Raw genomic sequence first — 18950 nt, 5'->3', positions numbered from 1 at the left:
AGAGTTTAAGCAGCCAGTTTTAGGCCCATTCACAAGCCCTGGAACCAGGTCTTGAATACAAGTCTTCTGAACCAATATGTCCCTAACCCCTCAAGGAACGGAGTCATTGTTCCACTTCTCTAACTCTTCCACCCCACAGGGATCTTGCCCTTCTCTCAATTCCTTTTGCACTCAGAGTCAGACAAGTAACAAATTATATCTGGTGCTTCCAATTTCTTCTCTCCTGACTTAGATCAGAAGTGAGTGTTCCAGGGTATAGACACCCTTTCTGATGTAGGTGCCGCCTCCTCTCCCAGCCCATTTCCGTCAGTCTGTGCTTCCCTGCAATTGGCCAGCTCATTCCCACCTTTATACTCAGATTCTATTCCTACTCCTTGGGATGCATCCCCACTTCATGTATGTAGCAGTCTCCTCCCTGTGGTAAGACTTGGCTGAAACATCCTTCTTCTGGAAAGCCCTCCCACTCCTCTCAGGCAGGGCTGGGGCCTCTCCTTGCCCGTGTTCCTCGAATGCCTTACAGACACCTCTACTGAAGTCCTCATTGCAAAAGTTCAGGGATTCTGTTGACTCTGGGCCAAAGAAACTCTGAGGGCCCTCTCCATCTTTAAAGTTCCTCATTCTAGTAAGTTCAGCCCACATTTCAACTGGCCTCTGATGACCTTTGGGTTCCTTTCCTCTCCTCCAGCTGGACGATGGCACTCCTCCAGAACCAAAGGGAACATTCGTCGACTACCAGACGACTGTGGTCAAATATTCTAAAGCCATTGCGGTAACAGCTCAGGAAATGGTAAGAAGAAAAAGAACTGCCCTTTTATCCGCACCGCCACTGAGTCTTTAATTCCGGGTCTGTATTGGAGAGATTAGTGTGTGTATCTAGTTCCTCCTGGGCCCCAGCTTCTGCCCTTTCCCCATGGTCTCTGTGGCTGCCTGTGGTCTAGAAGCCCCAGTCCACAGCAAGAGGGAATTAAAGATGGCTGGGAACTTGGGCATGAGGACCGGGGAGCAAAGGAAGGAGAGAAAATGAGAATCAAGGAGGAAATGAGAAGGAAGTTTGGGCTACAGAAAAAGAAAAAAAAAAATCCTCTTCACCTCACAAAAGACTTGAGGTGTTTTTATAGATTAAAATTATAGTACAAGAGGACATGTGGGCATCGAGCATAGATTGATGAATCAAATTATAATATTTGAATAAAAAGATTGCCTGTGTTTCAGGCAAAATAAAACGCAATGGTTATGTGTAAAAATATTTTTTTCCTGATAATAGAAGGCATGTAACTTTTTTTTTTTTTTTTGCTAAAATGCAATCATAATTGTATCATATGGACCTTTAGATATAAATGACAATGAGAAACTGTTGGATACTACTTGGTATGTTAAAAAGATGACAAGTGGTGTCTTCCAATATTTCATAGGAATACTAGTCAGAAAGTTCCGCTCAACTTTTGAAAGCCCAGGTGGCACAGCATAAGATTTTGAAAGCCACCTGTGATGCTAGCACGTGAGCCGGAGCTGAGAGATGGAGCAGCCTTCCCAGCTGGAGGGCCCAGGCTGCGCCGTGCCAGGCTCCTGCCCCTCAGGCCCACTGCCTGTCTGGGTGGTTTTGTCATGCAGTCGTGTGTCCACTAGAGGTTGAGCTTGGACCACAAAGGCTTCCCTGGCTGCTGCTGCTGCTCATTCTTAGAAACTCGGGATTGTGCCAGGCTGGCTGTTATTTAAAAGGTTTGGGGCTGGGGAGGGAGGGAGGAACAGGGCCCATCTCCGTGGCTGTGAAAGGCTGGAGCGGGGCCAAGCTGGCCCTGCTCAGGGGCAGGTCACAGGTCACATCAGGCAGCCCCACGGTGCCGATGCCTCCGAGCAGGGAACACGGCGCAGCAGAGGGTGCAGACATTTTGAGCGGCCTCGTGGAGTTTCTGGAATATCTCCCGGGCTAGCTTCTCGGCCGGCCTGTCCTGACCTTGGTGTCCATGTCCTTCAGGAGCCTGGCTTCGGCTGCATTGCCGCTCCTGGGATCACTAGCCGGGGCCTTGCGTTGGTGCAAGTCCTGCTTCACTGCAATGGGGCGCCCCAGAATCGCGGTGCTCTGCGTGGCAGGGCTCATATGAAGCAACTCTTGGTACAGCCTCGCTTTCTCGGGGTTCAGGGTGCATTCCTGGGGACCCCACACCTGGGCCGGAAATCCTGTGGTCTTTCCTGGTACACATGGCTGCGGGTTCTGTCCTGCTTCAGTGGATATAGAGTCAGTTAAAAGCCCCTTAAAATCAGGGTCTTCAAATGCTGCAGAGAGAAAGCATGGTCCTCCGGAGCGAGAGAAGAGCTGGGGCAGCTGGGAAGCCTCTGACCCGGGGGACGGGAAGCTTTCTGGGAGGCAGGCCAAAACTGCTGTTGTGGGAACTAAGGCATTTTGTCAAAGGAAGAGGAAAAACGTGAGGCCAGCATGGTAGCTAGGTAGGATAAGCTAAGGTAAGTTTTTCTATGAAACAGGAGGAAGACACAGAATGTCTAGATAATAAAAACGTAGATCTTGACCACTTAGGCTGCAGGATACCCTTAACTCAAGTTGGGGCCCAAACCTTGTCTTTCTTTGGCACAAATTTACAACAAAGCTGTATTCTCTATAAATTTCTTCCTCCAAAGCATTCGTCTTGTCCATCACTTCACAGTCACGAGAAGTCCTTAGCAGCTCTGTCCTCATGCCCTCTCGTGCCGAGGGGGGGGGCCACGGCTGGGTTCCTGGAGACCAGACGAACCCCCTGCAGAAGGGTGTGGCCAGGGGTGCGCCCTGCACAGGAACTGTGCACCCTGTGGTTTTGCTGAGGAACTCCTCTGGTGACCAACCCGCAGGGCAGGGCTGGCTGAGTTGCCACTCTCACCTCCCAGCATGGACCCCGAGGGCCTGGACTCCACGCTGCACGGCCTGAGCCTAGCATGTGGCCCATCGGCCGGGACCTGCCGGCCTGAGAGGGCCCTGGCCTGTCGTGTGCGATGCAGCATGGGCTTCGCTTGTACCGCCCTCTCCAGTGTCCAGCCCCAAATGCAAGCCGAGCGCTGAAAAGTGAATGAAACCTTGTGGCCACCGGAGGTATTAACACATGATTCTCATGCTCTTCTCTGTGTGTGTGTGTGTTTTGTGTCTTGCTTGTTTTCTTTTTCCAGATGACTAAGTCGGTTACTAACCCGGAGGAGTTGGGAGGACTGGCTTCACAAATGACCAGTGACTATGGGCACCTGGCTCTCCAGGGCCAGATGGCGGCAGCCACGGCGGAACCAGAGGAGGTCTGCCACCTTAAGCCCCTGTTTTAAGAAGCCAACCCACCCTGGTGCCCACCCCGGGGGGGAGGGGATCCTCCATAGCTTAGCGCCATTCCAGAAGGCCCCAGCCTGAGAGCCAGAACCAGGCCTAGTACCCGCTGCATGCTGCCAGCCCCCAGGTTCAGGCCCAGTCGCCCAGGCTGCGCTCAGGGCTCCCTGTGCTTTCTGAGGCCGGCTGGCTGGGGTCTGGGGCCATCTGGGGAGTGGGCTTTCCCACAGAAGGACTCTCTCTGCCGTGTTCTATCAGGTTACCTGGCCCCTGGCCCATCACCCGATGCCCAGGGCAGACACCCACTGCCATCTTCCTGTTATTGCCTACTCCTGCCTAGCACATTTCTCTTTATTGTTTTTATGTTTTTCCAAAGGCTCGCTGAAGTGTGGGGCTGAGTAGCCTGCTTTCATAAAGCAACGTCTTGCCCAAATATTTCTGGTGACTTCCCAAGAACTGGCCCAGATCCCTGTCCCCATACCTCCTGCAGACTTCTCTTCGTTATCTACCTGCCTTCCCTACGCTCACTTTCCTTAGTGGCCAGCACAGACTTTGCCTCAGAATGCCTGAATCCTTAAGAGTTAAATGTCAAAAGTTTGGTCCCAAAGGGCATTTCCGAGCGCTCCCATCTCTGAGGCCTCTGAGAAACGGAGTGGTCCATGGGAGGCGCACAGGGGCCCCGGGGGAGCCCTGGGGTGCCTGGCTGCATGTGTGTCAGTGTTAGCAACAGAAAGGGCTCTTCCCCAGCGCCTGTGTGGCTCCTTAGAGAAAGAGAGCTCAGTCTGAACTACAAAATAAAGGGGTGGACTGCAGGCACCTGGGAAGTTGGAGGTAACCACTTTCTGAGAGATTCTGTAAGCTCTTCATTGAGCGCAAACCCCGTTCAGCACATTGCTACATGAGCCGGGTGGTCACGCAAAAGGCTGTGCCGGGTCTTCCCTTCTCCTGGCGATGACAGTCAGTGTCCCCTGCTACTCGGTGCTGCTGTCTCTCCTGGGAGTCAGGTCTAAGCATGTCTTAACAAAGGCTCCCAGAGACACGACAGGAATGAAGGCCCAACGCAAACGTCACCTCCTAACGTATGTTGTAACAATGCATGTAAGTAGGAGTGTCATATATATGTACTCGCTTACATATATATCTGGCATGGGATGACTTGAGTCTCTAACAGTGCCTGCATTTTGAGATTTTTAGAGTAATTGAGTATTTAGGCTGCAGCATGAATAATCCTTTCGTAATGAGTCTGTCAAGTCACTACCAAGAAAGAAAAATTATAAGAGACCCACATCGGGATTCTGTTGATCCTTCACAAAAGGCCCATCATTTAAAAAAAAAAAAATAGACCAATCATCTGGACTCATAATTTATTTGACTTGTAACTTTGAATTTCTTAAGCAAGTGTAAGGGAGCTGATGTTACAGGAAGAGTTTGGTTGGACCAAGGAAAGAAGTTTGGCTTTGCAGGGAGATTAAAACCGAAAGAGACTGTGATTGCGAGGGAGGGTTGGTTTGGCCGACAACCCTCTGCCTTGCTTGGTTTAAACGCTGGCCTGCCTGAGTTAGCGAGTGCAGACCCAGTAATCCATTGGAGCCCTTTCCACATCCGAGCTCCACACCATGTGTGAAACAGGCAGATTGTCTTATTGCAACCCGGACCGCGGGAGCAAAATATAAGGTGATGCCACAGCAGCCAGGAAAGAAAATGTGTTGTTGAAAGCACAACCGGTTACTTTAGTTCTGGGCCCTGCGTTCATAGCAGCTGATGTTTTCATTAAGAGTCTCCCTTTTTTTCTGTTACATCTTGAGATGTATTTTACATTCCAGACACGAACGGTGTGACCTGGAGCGAGAAGGGGCAGACAGAATATAAAATTTCCAGTGGCTTGCAAAGGAGAATTCTTTGTGTGCATTCGCCAGACAGATATTTGGGGGGAAACTGAGAAGGTTGGGAGATCCCTGCAGCAGTGTAGTTTTTTTATCCCAAGACCGTGGAATTACTTGTACAGGCAAGAGGGCCCCCACATCCCAGCATGTGAAAATATTTATTTCCAGGGCAAATGAGCCGCTGCCCTCGCTGCAGCCCTGCCCGCTGCTGTGCCAAGTCAGCGTCCTGGTCTTTTCCAGACGGTGACAATGACAGGAAAAGTCACAGCGCTGCCCTCGGAACATCACGAACATCACGCGGGAGCTTTATCTTGCTTGTTGTTCCAGGGAAAATGGAAACATTCGTTAACATTGCTGTGAAAACGTCTTTCTTTAGAAAAGTTAAAACCCTCTGACAACTTTGCAATTTAAGATTGGTTTCTGCAAGAAAGAGAGAGAGAGAGAGAGAGAGAGAGAGAGAGAGAGAGAGAGAGAGAAAAGAAAGAAAGAGAGAGAGAGAGAGAGAGAGGAAGGAAGGAAGGAAGGAAGGAAGGAAGGAAGGAAGGAAGGAAGAAAGAAAGGAAGGAAGGAAGAAATGCAGGTGCTGTGAGCTGCAGCTCCTACGTGTGACCTGGGGAAGAGATTGAGTGACCACAGCTCTGGGTTTGCGGAGCCTGTGGCGAGAACCAGAGCCCTCCCGTCCCCGTGAGACGGGTGTCCGCTCTCAGAATCGCTCAGCTTTGCATTCCCAGACACACTTTCAGAGCTGAGACAGCGCTGCCCTGCTTCTGAGGCACACACTCTTTCCTTGTTCCTTCCACTTCTTCTGCCGAAGGAGAAACCGTCAGGTTGGTCAGACAGCATCCATGGCTGCGTCTCAACGCTCACAGACTCTCCAAGGGCCAGTGTGCCTGACCCAGTTTCAGATGCGATTGTTTTTAGAGCCTGAGGAACATCTGAGTTTAAGCCGTAAAGAAGATGATTAGTATTTTATTTGTCTCCCTCTCGTTGAAATGTGACCCCCAAACCTCCTGAAGGCCGGGCTTCTGGTTCCCTGAGGGTGCACACCCAGGAGACCACCTTCTCCATTTACTTCCATTTGGGCAAGGAGGCCATTGAGGGTTCCCTGGAGGTTCAGGCCATGCTTTACTAAAGTTGCCAATTTGAAACCCAAGTTTAATGTCTCTGAGCAACATTTCTTTGTAATAAACACTGGTTGTGAGTTGGCTCACCCCGCATGCTGAGAAGTTTAGTGTTGCTTTGAGAAACAGTATCCAGAGCCCTTATCTGTTGGAATCCAGTCTTAAAAATGTAGCCCCTCTGGCCGTACCAAGTGTTCTGTGGAAGTGTGGTGGAGTAGACGATTGCTCTGTGGCTATGCTGGTCCTGTTGTCCTCTTTCACTGAGTGGCCTATGGGAAAGCATGAGGGAGAGCTGTTGATTGCGTCCACAGGAGGAGGCAGGTGCTGTGCTGGCCTGGTACCCTCGCCTGCAGCATGCCAGGCCATCGTTTGTTCTTCCCCATTTCACAGATGAGCAAACTGAGGCTTAGAGCTTAGTGTCCAAGATCACACAGCTCCCATAGTGTCGAAGCCACTTTAAACAACTTTTTGGAATAAGTGGAGTTTCAAGGAAGTTAAGAAGTAACTATGTGGGAACGTCAGGATTCGAACCCAGCTTTGTTGGGCAGCCCCTGCTCTTTCCCCTGCACCAGGCTGCCTCTTTTCACAACAGTGAACGTTCGCATGGCACTTTCTGCTCTGTGAGATGTTTTCATTGGGCCATCCGTCAGCCCTGAGAAGTGGACAGGGCGGATTCTGGCCTGTGTCACCGGTGAGGGAGCCAAGGCCCCAGGAGGTTAGCAGGCTTCACCCAGAGAGTCCGGTGGCCAGGGAAGGGCAGGGCTGGAAGGGAGGTCCCTGGTCCTTTCTGGTACCCATGGGGTCCGCCTGGATGAAGGGCTGAGAGCAGGAGTGGGGCTGGGGTGGGGATCCTGAGATCCCTTCGTTACATTCAGCCCTCAGCCTGTGAAGATGAGTGAGTGAAGCCGATTTCAACCCGTCCTTGATAATCCTGCACCCCTCCTGCATGCCGTCCAAATGGGATCGTGCAGCCAGGTGTACAGGAGGTTTGCATGGCCAAACCTCAAGGGGGCTCCAGGCACCCAACGCTAACTGTGTGACCTGGCCCAGACCCACTGCCCAGGCCCACCCTGGAACCCCAACGGCTTTTGCAGCTGTTCCCTTATTTCGGTCTCATCCCTTTGCTTTCTGGTGCTGCTCTTCCCTGGTGCTTTCTAACTGGAATATCATCCCTGAAGACCATGGTGCCACCTCCCCTGTCACGTTTTAAGATCTTTGCTACATGCATGATGTCACCTCCAAGAAAGGGGCTGAGCTTCGGGGCCTTGGGGTGTGTTTGTATAGCCTGGCCTTTGAGAGGGGGCCGAGGGAGCCTGAGAGTGATGGAGGACGTATTCCCACCGCGGACCGTGTCTGCCCATAGGTTTCCGGTGTGGGACAGCTCGGGAGCAGGGCCCCCGGGTGATTTGGGGGTGATTTCAGAGGCCTGTGCTTGTCCCCGTGCCCCATCTTCTGTAAACAGCTCTGCTCGGGAGCAGGGTTCCGGTTTCACACCTTATTGTTCAGAACCCTGACCCAGGGAGGGGCTTTGGGAGCTCTGCACATTTGGCTCCAGGCTCACTTTGTTGTTGTTGTTGTTAATCCTCACCCCAGGATATTTTTCCATTGATTTCTAGGGAGAGTGGAAGAGAGAGGGAAAGACAGAGAGAAACATAGATGTGAGAGAGACACATTGATTGGTTGCCTCCTGTAGGAGCCCTGAACAGGGTCCCGGACTGGGGAGGAGCCTGCAACCAAGGTACGTGCCCTAGACCAGAATCGAACCCGGGACCCTTTGGTCCACAGGCTGACGCTCTATCCACTGAGCCAAACTGGCTAGGGCCAGTCTCACCTTTTAAACATAATTGAACTACCTTTAAAACTGTTAGGAAAAGCTGCATGTGCTGTTGAATAGGTTCCAAGCCAGATGGTAACCCTGGGCCCCCAGCCCCACACCCTGGACCAGGTGGTCTGTGCAGACCCCGGACTGACTCAGCTCTGTCCTGCCCGCTCTGGTCAGAGAAAACCACTCCTGTTCGCTTTATTCGCTCACACAACACTGTGCAACCAAAGCCACGCAGCAGTGAGTTGGTGGCTGTGGCTGCAGCTGGCTTTCCTCACCCCGACTCTTCAGGTTGGGTTCACTCGGTCTCATTGTTGACTTTTTATTGAGTCAGGGATATAACTGTTAACTCGTGACGAAGTGTATACTAATGGTAAATTACATCTATTTTACATGTTGAGGTTCCATGAGAGCTTGTCTGGGGGAGTCAGGAGTCTGCTGCTAAGTGAGGGAATCCAAGTTAGGAAAGCGCTGCTCTGAGGAGAGGGCGCTGTGCTGGGTGGAGGCCTGGACACTCGGCTGCTTCCCCGGGGACCCGCTGTGTGATCTTGGACCAGGCAATCCCTTCTCTGGCCTCCGTCTCTTCGTCTGTCGATGAAGAGAGGTGGAGCTGGTGAGGTCGTTTTTCCGTTGTGAGATTCCATCCGTGCTTCTTCCTCCATTTGCCCCTCACCGGACTTCCTGGCACCACCCGTCATTCCTGGAGAGATCTGTGGCCATCCTCCCTAGCAGAGCTCTTGCCTTTGGATTCGCTCTGACCCCTGAGTGCTTAGGGTTAAACCGTACAGATCCAGCAAGCATTGAGAGCCAGGTTGAGCTTAAAACGTGATTGGGGCATCCGCCTGCTTCAGTTTGACCTCGTGCTTAAAGCAGTGAGCATGCCCAACAAACGGCTGTGTTTCAATGGCATCCCCGCGGGGAATTCGAGTACCTCTCCCGCCTCAGTGGCGGCCTTGCTGCACTGGTGCCTGCAGAGCTGCTGGGTTGGGTGACCCCGGGTGCCGCTCCTGCCGTATTCCACGTATTCCACGTGGAGGTGGTCTGCAAGAAGCCCTGCCTGGTTGGGAAGCTTTTGCAGCCCCCTGGGTACCATAGAAGACGCCCCAACTTTCTGGATGAGGAGAATTTCCCAGTAAATGGATTTAAACCTTCTTTGAGCTTTAAGGGGTTAAGGGAATTCCCTTTTCCCCTAAAAACAGGAAGTGTTTCAATAATAGGAGAATTTACATTTGCAGCCCCTTCGCTCCTCAGAGTCCCCCTCCCTTAAACTGCCTCCTGGGGTGAGAGTGGGAGACAGCACCCAGGGGGCCCGCATCTCCCAGGTTTTACTCCCAGTACCTGAGGTTATTCAGTAACTTCATGACAGATGCTAGGCGGAGAAGCCACAGCTGCTTGCTATTGTGAGTTTTTGAAAATAACACTTATTGACGAAAGCCTGAAGGTTTTAGTTTGTTTTGTTTTTAGTTGCTTACCTGGGCTGGAGGTCGGATGATGATGACAGCTGTACTGGTCAAACCCAAATGAAAACTGACGGGAAACAGGGCCAGAGGAGTGCGAACTCTGGGGGTGGCCGCGGATGTATTGCTCCTTAAAGAGACAGCTGGCTTCTTTTAAGCAAAGTGCCTTTGATAATCACACAAGCCAGGGGTCATGGAAAGAATGCATGCCTGCTGAGCCGTTATCTCTAAAAAAAATGTACCTTTTTAAGGCCACCTCCAACCTGGCCTGATAGAAAGGAAGCCTGGGCCCCACATGGTCGCTCTCAGCATGGCTACAGCTGAGGAGGGGGAGTCCTGCTTGGTAAACATACCAATTTCACAGGAATCTCAACACTTTAAAGTATTCTGAATACTAAAGCTTTACATTTTGAACTTCTAATTACCCTCCAGCGCTGTTGTGAGGAATAAATGAAAGTAAAACGCATGGCCTGCTCAGAAGAGGCGCTGGCACACAGTAGGGGCGCAGTGAGTGCTTGTGGAAGGAATCACAGAATTAATTGTCCAGCAGAGCTCATCTCACTGACATGCTTATCAGGTGGCACAGGACACAGACAAGCAATACACCAGGACAGGCAGCAAGCACCGGGAAGGCATTAGGCCGGGATGATGAGGTGCAGACTTGCTTCCTGAGGGCTGTGGGCATTTCACAGTCTCTAAAAATGGGAAGCCAGGTCAACCAAATTCCATACTTCCCCCAGCACAGACTCCGGGCAGCAGTGGAATTTTCCTAGCCAGGCTCCCATAGGACGCAGGAGAAATTTTCCACGCAGGGAGGACCTCCATGGCCGGGTCCATCACGCTTCTCCTTCCCCACCCCGGCTGCCTCCGCAGATCGGCTTCCAGATTCGCACTCGGGTGCAGGACCTGGGCCACGGCTGCATCTTCCTGGTGCAGAAGGCGGGGGCCCTCCAGGTGTGCCCCACCGACAGCTACACCAAGAGGGAGCTCATCGAGTGCGCCCGCGCCGTCACCGAGAAGGTAAGGAGCGGCCCTGGGTCCGACAGAGCCACAGTGACCTGCCGTGACCCAGGTCATAAGCAAGAGACTAAGCCAGAAACAACCCAGCCCAGTCAGGTCTGGGCATCTTCCCTCGAACCCAGGGGCCCCCCAGGGAGGATGGGGCACCTCAGGGAGCTGGGGGTGATCCACGGGCCTTAAGAAACTGAGCGTGTGAGAGGGACTTTACCACCAAGGTCAGGGCCCCGGCGGTCCGCCGTGAAGGGCTCAGCTGCGGACAGACTGGACAGATCGTTGCAAAGTCCAGGATCAGCCCCGGGATCCCCTCCCTGCCACCCCTCGGACACTTGTCCCCTGTGCTTCCTTCTCGGGAGGCCCCTCGTGGTTGCGGGGCTGATTGAGAGGGACCTAAAGTTGCTCTCCTGTAACCTCTTCATTTCCAAACCAGACGTGATGCGGGGGAGGGTGAAGCCGGCCCGAAGCCGCGTGGCACCTGGCGGGAGAGCAGGAGCCTGCGTGCCATCTCTGACGGATGGCAGCAGTTTGTCGAGCGAGCCGCATAGGGTGGCGGATGGGGTTCTAGGATCTCAGCTAAGTCACTCCACCTTGCCAGGCCTCGAATGCCTCATCTGTAAAATGAGGGTAAAGGAATATCATTCATTCCTGGCCCGTGGGGTCGTGCAGACTAATCGCCATGGTATGTGCATAAGGCTTGGCCCAGTGCCAGGCACACAGTTCACTTAATAAATGCCAGCTGCCGTCTGTGAGCTGTCCTCTAGCACGGCCCTCCCGGGAGGTTTCCCGGTTCTACATGCCCCCTCGCTCCCGGCATCCGCTTTGCTCTCCCGCGGTCCTTAACCTTCTGCGTGGCTTATTTCTGAGTCACGCTTTCCGGGCAGCGCTTTCACAGGCCGCGAGGAGCGCAGGCTGCACACCCCAACTCGGCCGGCTTTCCCGCTCCTGCGCTCAGCTTCTCAGGACACAGAGCTCTGCCCTGTTTAGAAGCTTGGCAACAGGACTCGAGGGGTGGGCGGGGGACCCCTCACCTGGAAGCTGCCCTACAGAGGCTGCTCTGTAGGTGGCCCCTCACCGGGGCAGCGATCTGGCCGCCTCCCGTAGCCCACAGGGCCATCCGGGCCTCCTGGGCTCCACAGGATGAGGAAGCAAGTGTCCCAGCTCAGGAAGGCACTCTCCCTCCTTTGAAAGCCCTTCCTTGTTATTGAAGTTACTCTTGCCAAGTTTCCCAGTAGAAGACCTTGGAGCAGGAGCAGGAGGAAGGGAGGGGAGGGAAGGGGAGGGCAGGGGAGGGTCCTCATCAAGCGGCATGATGTTGGTGAGCCTGGCCAGGCAGCGTGTCTTCCTGAGCTGGCCCTGACGGAGACGCCTGGGGAAGGATCAAAGGCAGAGAGAGGCTTGTTCAGAGCAGCCCGTCCACTTGGCCCTTCTGATCTCCTGCTCTCTCCTCCCCCCCCCCCCCCGCCGTGTCTTTCTCACACGTCTTGGCTATGTTTGTGTCACTCGCCCCAGCCATGTGCCCTTGCCTTGTTCACTTTTCTGTCCTGGTCCCCTAGTGACTAGTATAGTGACTAGTAGACGCTCAATAAACCCCAGCTGACTTGCACACCTTTCGCAGTGGGCGGGACACATTTTTCGACCCTTATTTTCACACTGGCTGAGAAGGCCCCTCCCGGACTCTGATTACTTGCCTCGGCCTTTGTCCTCTGGGAGTTCATTCCAGAAATTGGACCCCTCCTTCCCAGGCCAACTCTGTGCCAGCCTGACTCACCTTTTCCTGGCGGGACACAGCGGGGTTTAACTTGGGAAGTAGTTGTCTGTGGGCTGGTCCTGGGACATGGTGGGTCCTCAGGAAGCGGGCTCTCTGCCCCTCTTGCCTGACTGTCCCTGGCCTCTGCTGAGACCTCAGCCGCACGGGAGGGAGACAGTGGTCAAACTCTGGGCCTCGCCCGGATGCTCTCACTGCCTATCCTGGTGGGTGTGCTTTAAAAATTCATTCACAAAACACGTCAGACTCCTCTTTGTGTCAGCCGTGGTCAGGGATGGGGAGTGTGTGTGCTCAGGGATTACTGTGGCAGCTCGGCCTCAGGGCCTCCTGCCACGGGCCCGTTCGTTCTGTGTATGATCAGTGGCCAGCAGGCCACCCCGAGGGCACGGACAGAGTGTGTACACTCCTCAGGAGGTCCAGCCATCTCTCCGGGAGAGGAGAGCGGGGAAGGCAGATGAGCAGATAAGTGGCTGGAGAAGAGGAGGGGAGGGGGGATGCAGACAGAGGGCAGAACCACTGGGAGCCGGGAGAAGCCGAGGGTGTTGGGAAGAGGAGCTGGCTGGTGTGGTAGGAGCTGTAGTGCTGAAGTAAGGAGCTGGCAAAGAGTGTGGTAGGAGTCCTGGAGAAGGTGAACCTGTTCAGCTCCTCCCCACAGCCAGGGAGGATCGTACGCAGCGTGTGGTGGGGTCCGGTTTGTATCACAGGAGTGGCTCTAGGAACAGTGAGTGTTACTGGAGTGGGCATGGCAGGTGGCAAGGCAGGGCTCCTGACACAGAAGGCGCTGGAATGCACACCTTAGCCAACTTGCTGGACCCTCAGGTCCCTGGAATGATTCGGTGGCAGGTGACTCGGGAGTGTTGGGGTAGAGGTAACATCCAGTGACGCCTCTGAGCTCCACTATGGAGAATTTTCAGTCAAGAGGTACCCTTCTACTTAAAAATGAAGAATATGTAAAGGTGCATGAAAAATAAAAACAAAAAGAAGCGGCCAAGGGAGGGAGCGATGAGTGTTAGCAGAGAGGGCTGGTCTACAGAAATCCTCATCGGAGGGGACAGAAATGGCCACACCTTTCACAGGAGCCTAATCCTGCATCCCTGCTTGTGGGTTCAGAAACATAATCATAATTAAATGATAGCATCGGCCCTCTCCCGAACGCTTACCGTGTGCCAAGTTCCACGTTAGACATTGTACATACGTTTTTCTGCACACAATCCTGCCAACAACCCTGATAGACAAGAAGTAATGGCTCCATTTTACAGATGAGGAAACTGAGACTTAGAGAAGTAAACCCTCCTACCCAAGGTTAGGTAACCAGCTAACAACAACGCTGGTGTTCAGACTGAAGTGTTGACCCCAAACTGTGCTGTTAACCCAGGAGCTGCATCGACTCCCAGAGAAAGAATTCAGGGTTTTCAGACTGTGTGCACATTTGGGTTACATTTCCTCCGCTCCCTCTGGCATTCCCTGTCTGCCCACAGGTGTCCTTGGTGCTGTCAGCTCTCCAGGCTGGGAACAAGGGGACCCAGGCATGTATCACGGCCGCCACTGCCGTGTCCGGGATCATTGCCGACCTGGACACCACCATCATGTTTGCGACCGCAGGGACCCTGAACGCAGAGAACAATGAGACCTTCGCAGACCACAGGTGCGGGCTCCTGGGTGGGGCTGGACTGTGGAGACACTGCCCAGCAGCCAGAAATGTGGCCATCCGATTTGATTTCAACAAGACGTTCAAGTGGGGAAAGTGAACCACATCCTGTATAATAAAAGGGTAATATGCAAATTGACCCTAACCGCTGAACGACTGGGAACGACCAGTGCTATGACGCTCATTGACCACCAGGGGGCAGACGCTCAACGCAGTCGCTGCTCCCTGGTGGTCAGTGCGCTCCCACAGGGGGAGCTCGGCTCAGCCACAAGCTGGGCTCATGGCTGCGGGCGCAGAGGTGGTAGTGGGAGCCTCTCCCGCCTCCGCAGCAGCGCTAGGGATGTCCAACTGACGGCTTAGGCCCACTCCTCGACAGACATCCTCTGAGGGCTCCTGGACTGGGAGAGGGCACAGGCCAGGCTGAGGGACCCCCTCGAGTGCACGAATTTTCATGCACCAGGCCTCTAGTAACCTAAATAAGTCCCTTTTGCCAGCTGTCCACACAGAGTTGTGTTCCAGCTCTGCCTCTCAGCCCAAGCCCTGCCTGCTCTGCGGAGGGTGGCTTTCGGGTCTTCCACTTGCACGCTGGAGCGCGGTCCTCTGTCTGCTCACCAGCCCCAGCAGGATTGGGAGCACGGGGTGGGGGCAGGGACAGTGAGCTCGTCCATGGTTTGGGGTGTGGGACTCTGAGCCTCCAGTCTCTCCAGGACTGGCTCTTCAGGCCCCACTCGAAAGGCTGGTGCCAGGGTCTCCATTGCTGCTGGAGACCACTCATATCCTCACCCCATGTCCAGCGCCCTTTCCCTCTCTCCTCAGCCCCAGGGCTGGGCTGGGAGAGATTCCCAGTGGCCCCCCTTCCAGGACCTAGCCTGTTGGCTCGGATGTGCTGGGAGGTTCCCTGGTCCCTGTGTTCCCATAGCTATGACATATGTGCAGGGAAAGGGGGGCCTCAGGAAGGAAGCTGACCTCTCACTTAGCTGCAGGGCTGTTGGGCCTGAATTTTTCATTGAAGTTTTGCTAGTAATCGACTCTGTGACGATAGGGCTGACTCCTGCATGGAAGATGAGCGCCTCTGATACGGGAGGGGAAACCTCTTCCTCAAAGCCCTTTCACAAAAAGCCCCTCTGAAGGGTTTCTTTTCCTCCCACTGTCGGTAACCATGCTTGGCCCTTGTCTCTCCCCTCCCATCTGCTCGCCCCTTCCAGGGAGAACATTCTGAAGACGGCCAAGGCCTTGGTGGAAGACACCAAGCTGCTGGTGTCCGGGGCCGCGTCCACCCCAGACAAGCTGGCCCAGGCGGCCCAGTCCTCAGCAGCCACCATCACCCAGCTCGCCGAGGTGGTCAAGCTGGGGGCCGCCAGCCTGGGCTCTGATGACCCCGAGACCCAGGTACGGGTGGGCCTGGGAAATGGGGGGTCCTGGTAATCCCACAAACACTGACACCAGGCCTCAGAAGAAGCCAAAGGCAAAATGGGAACTTGGAAGCAAACAGTGTGTGTGTGAGGGTGTCTGTAGTTTGGGGACGGTAGGATGACCTTATCCAGGCAGGACTGTGGCATGGACTGCAGGGAGGGGTCAAGCCAACAGATTTGAGAGGAATCTGTACAGAAGACTCAGCTGGGCTTGGTACAAAATTGAATGCAGTGAGCACTTGGAGATAAGGGAGAGTGAGGGGCAGGGCTGACCCCACATTCAGGCTAGATTGTTGAGTGGGGGTGACTCCACGTATGGAGCTCCCTGGAGGGAGCTGGCTTGGGCGGGGGATGAAGGTAAGTTCCGTTTGGGGCATGTTGAATTAGAAGTGGCAGAGGGACAGGCAGGCACCGCTAGTGTGTGGGCATGAGCCCGCTCAGGTACAGGGATGTGGATCCAGGCGTGGTTGCCACACAGACTGTGACCCCAGAGCGGGGAACGTGTGCATAGGAGAAGGGGGCTTCAGGCGGAGCCCTGAGGGATGCACGATTTAAGAACATTTAAGGAGAAAGAGATGAGTAAGGAGATCGAGAATCAGGTACAGCTGCTAGGAGGAGAGCCGGGGAGACTGATGTGAATGGGGAAGGAGCGTTCCAACCCAGCGATGGCTGAGGCGTCAGGAAAAGGGAAGGTCTGAGAGCTGGCCACTGGCCCACGTGACCTGGAGGGCAGTGGTGACCCCAACCAAGGCCGTTGATGTGGAGTGGCAGGGAAGCCCGGCGAGGGTAAGAGACGAAGCCAGCACCTGTAGACACTCTACTTGAGAGATTTGGCTGTGAAGTGGGAGAGAGAACTGGAAGGGTAGGGAAGGACTCTGTGCTCTTATACTCCGCTCTGATTTAGCAGTTTCATAGGCGTTATCTGCCTATGTCCCTCAGCCTAGACTGTCAGCTATCAAAAACAATAATCACAGCTTATTAATCTTTGAAACCTAAGCCCCCAACACAGCTCCCAGTACATAGTGGATGCCCATCAAATATATGTCCACCTGTGTTTTTTGTTTTTTTGTATTTTTGTATTTATTTTATCTATTTATTTATTTTAATATACTTTTTATTGTTGATAGTATGCTCACCTGTTTTTAAACTAACAGCCAAGTGCAAAACTTACATTCCCTCTGTTCTCTCTATCCCAGCACCATCACATGTAGACACTTTCCTTTTCACTGATGAAGCCAATAGACTAGTAAACCAGTCTGTTTGGCCCATTTGGACAACATGGGTAGAGAGCTCCCCGCCATTCTGTGCCTGGGTCATCGACAGTTACTGTTCTGATGAGCACAGGCCACCGGCTCTGCTCCCATGTGGCCTGGCGAGAAGGGAGGGAACCCTGCGAGTGTGGCCGCTTTACTCCTTCTGCTGGATTTCTCTCTGACAGCATCAGAGCTGCCCTTTGCCATTCGAAGTCTTCACAGAAATCCCTGCCTGCAGTATTGTTCCTACCCCCGTGGAGGAAGAAAAAGCTTGAAAATGCATCCTTGGGGTGGGAACTCACGCTCTCCAAGCCTGGCTCAACTTTAGAAGTGACTTGGCCAGAAACTGTTTAAATCTTTGAATAGAGAAATGTATTGAATTGCTCAGTCTTAACTCCCAAGTGGTCTAGATATCCTAAAGCTTCCATTTCTAATGAGTCCTCTAGAGGGAAATGTCCCACTAGCCAGCCAGTTGTCCAGTGACCAGGGATGGGACAGGGCAGGTGGGAAAGTGGCAGCTCTGATGCTTCTGTCCCTCAGCCTCCTCTCTCTGCCTCTCCCTGCCACCGTCTCAGGAATCAGTGTTAAGTCCCCACATATCAGCCCTTCCCCACGAGCCCCATCACAGCCCAACTTGCCCTGGTTTCAGAGGTTGGCCACGGTTCCATGCGTCCTGTGGGTGAGAAGGCACGGGATGGAGAAGGGGGGCTGTGAAATCGCAGTATCCCCGTGCTTGCAGCTGACGGGGACTCTCACTTTCTAATATGTGTTTCCACGTACATTGTCCAGTTCATCCTCACAGCAGTGCGGGGAGATGGGCAGGGCTGGTGTTGATGAGCTCATTTGTAGGAGCCAGAGCTGTAGAGCGTAATATAGTCTGGAGGTGAAGACCATCCCCTTGGGGTCACATTGACCAGAGTTCAAATCCCAACTTTCCACTCCCAATCCCTGGGAGTGTGGGCATAAGCATTTTAGTTCCCAATTGAAATGGCAGTGGTGAGGATTGAATGAGATAATATGTGTACGGTGCCTGGCTCAGCCCCTGGAACACTGCCCTCAATAAAGTGAAGTTGCTGTTGTTGTTATGGAAGTAGGAGTTGTAATTGTAGCACCTGGACCTAGAAGAGTTTAATGTAATGCGCATTGTCACGTGTCCCTGAGTATGGCTGCCACTCCAGGTTCCAAGGCCAGCACACGGAAAGACAGTCTGTGTTCCATTAGAAGAGGGAAGGTACTGTGTTCTGTGGGTACACACCTGTGTATTCATTCATTCCACGAGCACGTGCTGAGTGCACACTAATGGGTCAGGCCCTGTTCTGAGTGTAAACTCACAGGCAGGAGTCCAGGCCGGCCCTCCGGATCTTACATCCAGGTTTACGTCCAAGTCAGGGGAGAAGGCAGAGGTGTTTAAGAGAATGAATACTAAAATAATTCCACATGCCGATAAATGCTGTAAATACAACAGGGCAAGCTGATGGGGTTGCAGTGTGGGTGCGGGTGTAGGTGAGTGTGGCCGGGATTCAGTTTGGGTGGTCCAGGAAGGTCTCTGAGGACATGACATCTGAGCTGAGACTTGGAGGATGAAAAGAGACAGGTTCCAGACAGAGAACAGCAGGAGCGGAGGCCCTGAATGGGGGATGGGTTGGGCCTTCCAGTGGGGAGGAAAGACCCATGTGCCTGTAGCATGTTGAGTGAGTCAGAGAATCTAGGAACCAAAGCCGAAGATGCAGGTGGGTGGCCAGGGAGGCCTTGCAGGCCGGGAGATGAGGCTCACATTTTGTTCTCAGCATTTTTGGTCACCAATTCAGAGCACAGGTGAATGGTGCTGCCTGTCAGGTGTCTGCTTAGCCACCTCATTCTGTCCGTAGGCAGCGTGTCCGCAGAGCTGCCCTCTAGGAGGTGTGTAAACATGTCAGATAGCCTGGGAGAGCTTTTCAAAGTCTGGATAATGGATCTTCCTCCAGACTCCTGCATCAGAATGCCCAGGGGTGCCTCCCAGGACTCTGTGCGTTGCAGGTTTGAGAGCCACCGACTTAGAGACCCAGCTGCCCCCAGCCTGCCCTTGGGCTTGTGCTCTAGGTGAAGCCAGTAGGTGACTGCTTGGGGTGCTGCTCACCGGGGCTTCCTGCTCTTTCAGGTGGTGTTGATCAACGCCATCAAAGACGTGGCCAAGGCCCTTTCAGACCTCATTGGTGCTACCAAGGGAGCTGCCAGCAAGCCCGCCGATGACCCCTCCATGTACCAGCTCAAGGGGGCTGCCAAGGTAGAGTGGAG

General features: G+C 53.6%; 1 protein-coding gene across 1 annotated transcript in view; it reads left to right on the top strand.

Moving 5' to 3' along the window:
- Positions 1-18950, top strand: part of TLN2 (talin 2) — a 425370-nt gene that overhangs the window by 364728 nt on the left and 41692 nt on the right. The window contains exons 44-49 of the mRNA XM_008139166.3: positions 686-787; positions 3154-3273; positions 10455-10601; positions 13842-14008; positions 15217-15400; positions 18814-18939. Coding sequence (XP_008137388.2) covers positions 686-787; positions 3154-3273; positions 10455-10601; positions 13842-14008; positions 15217-15400; positions 18814-18939 — 846 coding nt within the window. The remainder of the gene's footprint in view (positions 1-685; positions 788-3153; positions 3274-10454; positions 10602-13841; positions 14009-15216; positions 15401-18813; positions 18940-18950) is intronic.

The sequence above is a fragment of the Eptesicus fuscus genome, chromosome 5 (genome assembly GCF_027574615.1).
Source record: "Eptesicus fuscus isolate TK198812 chromosome 5, DD_ASM_mEF_20220401, whole genome shotgun sequence".
In the NCBI taxonomy this organism is placed as follows: domain Eukaryota; kingdom Metazoa; phylum Chordata; class Mammalia; order Chiroptera; family Vespertilionidae; genus Eptesicus; species Eptesicus fuscus.
Note: the sequence above shows the minus strand (reverse complement) of the source record. Positions and strands in the feature narration are given on the sequence as shown.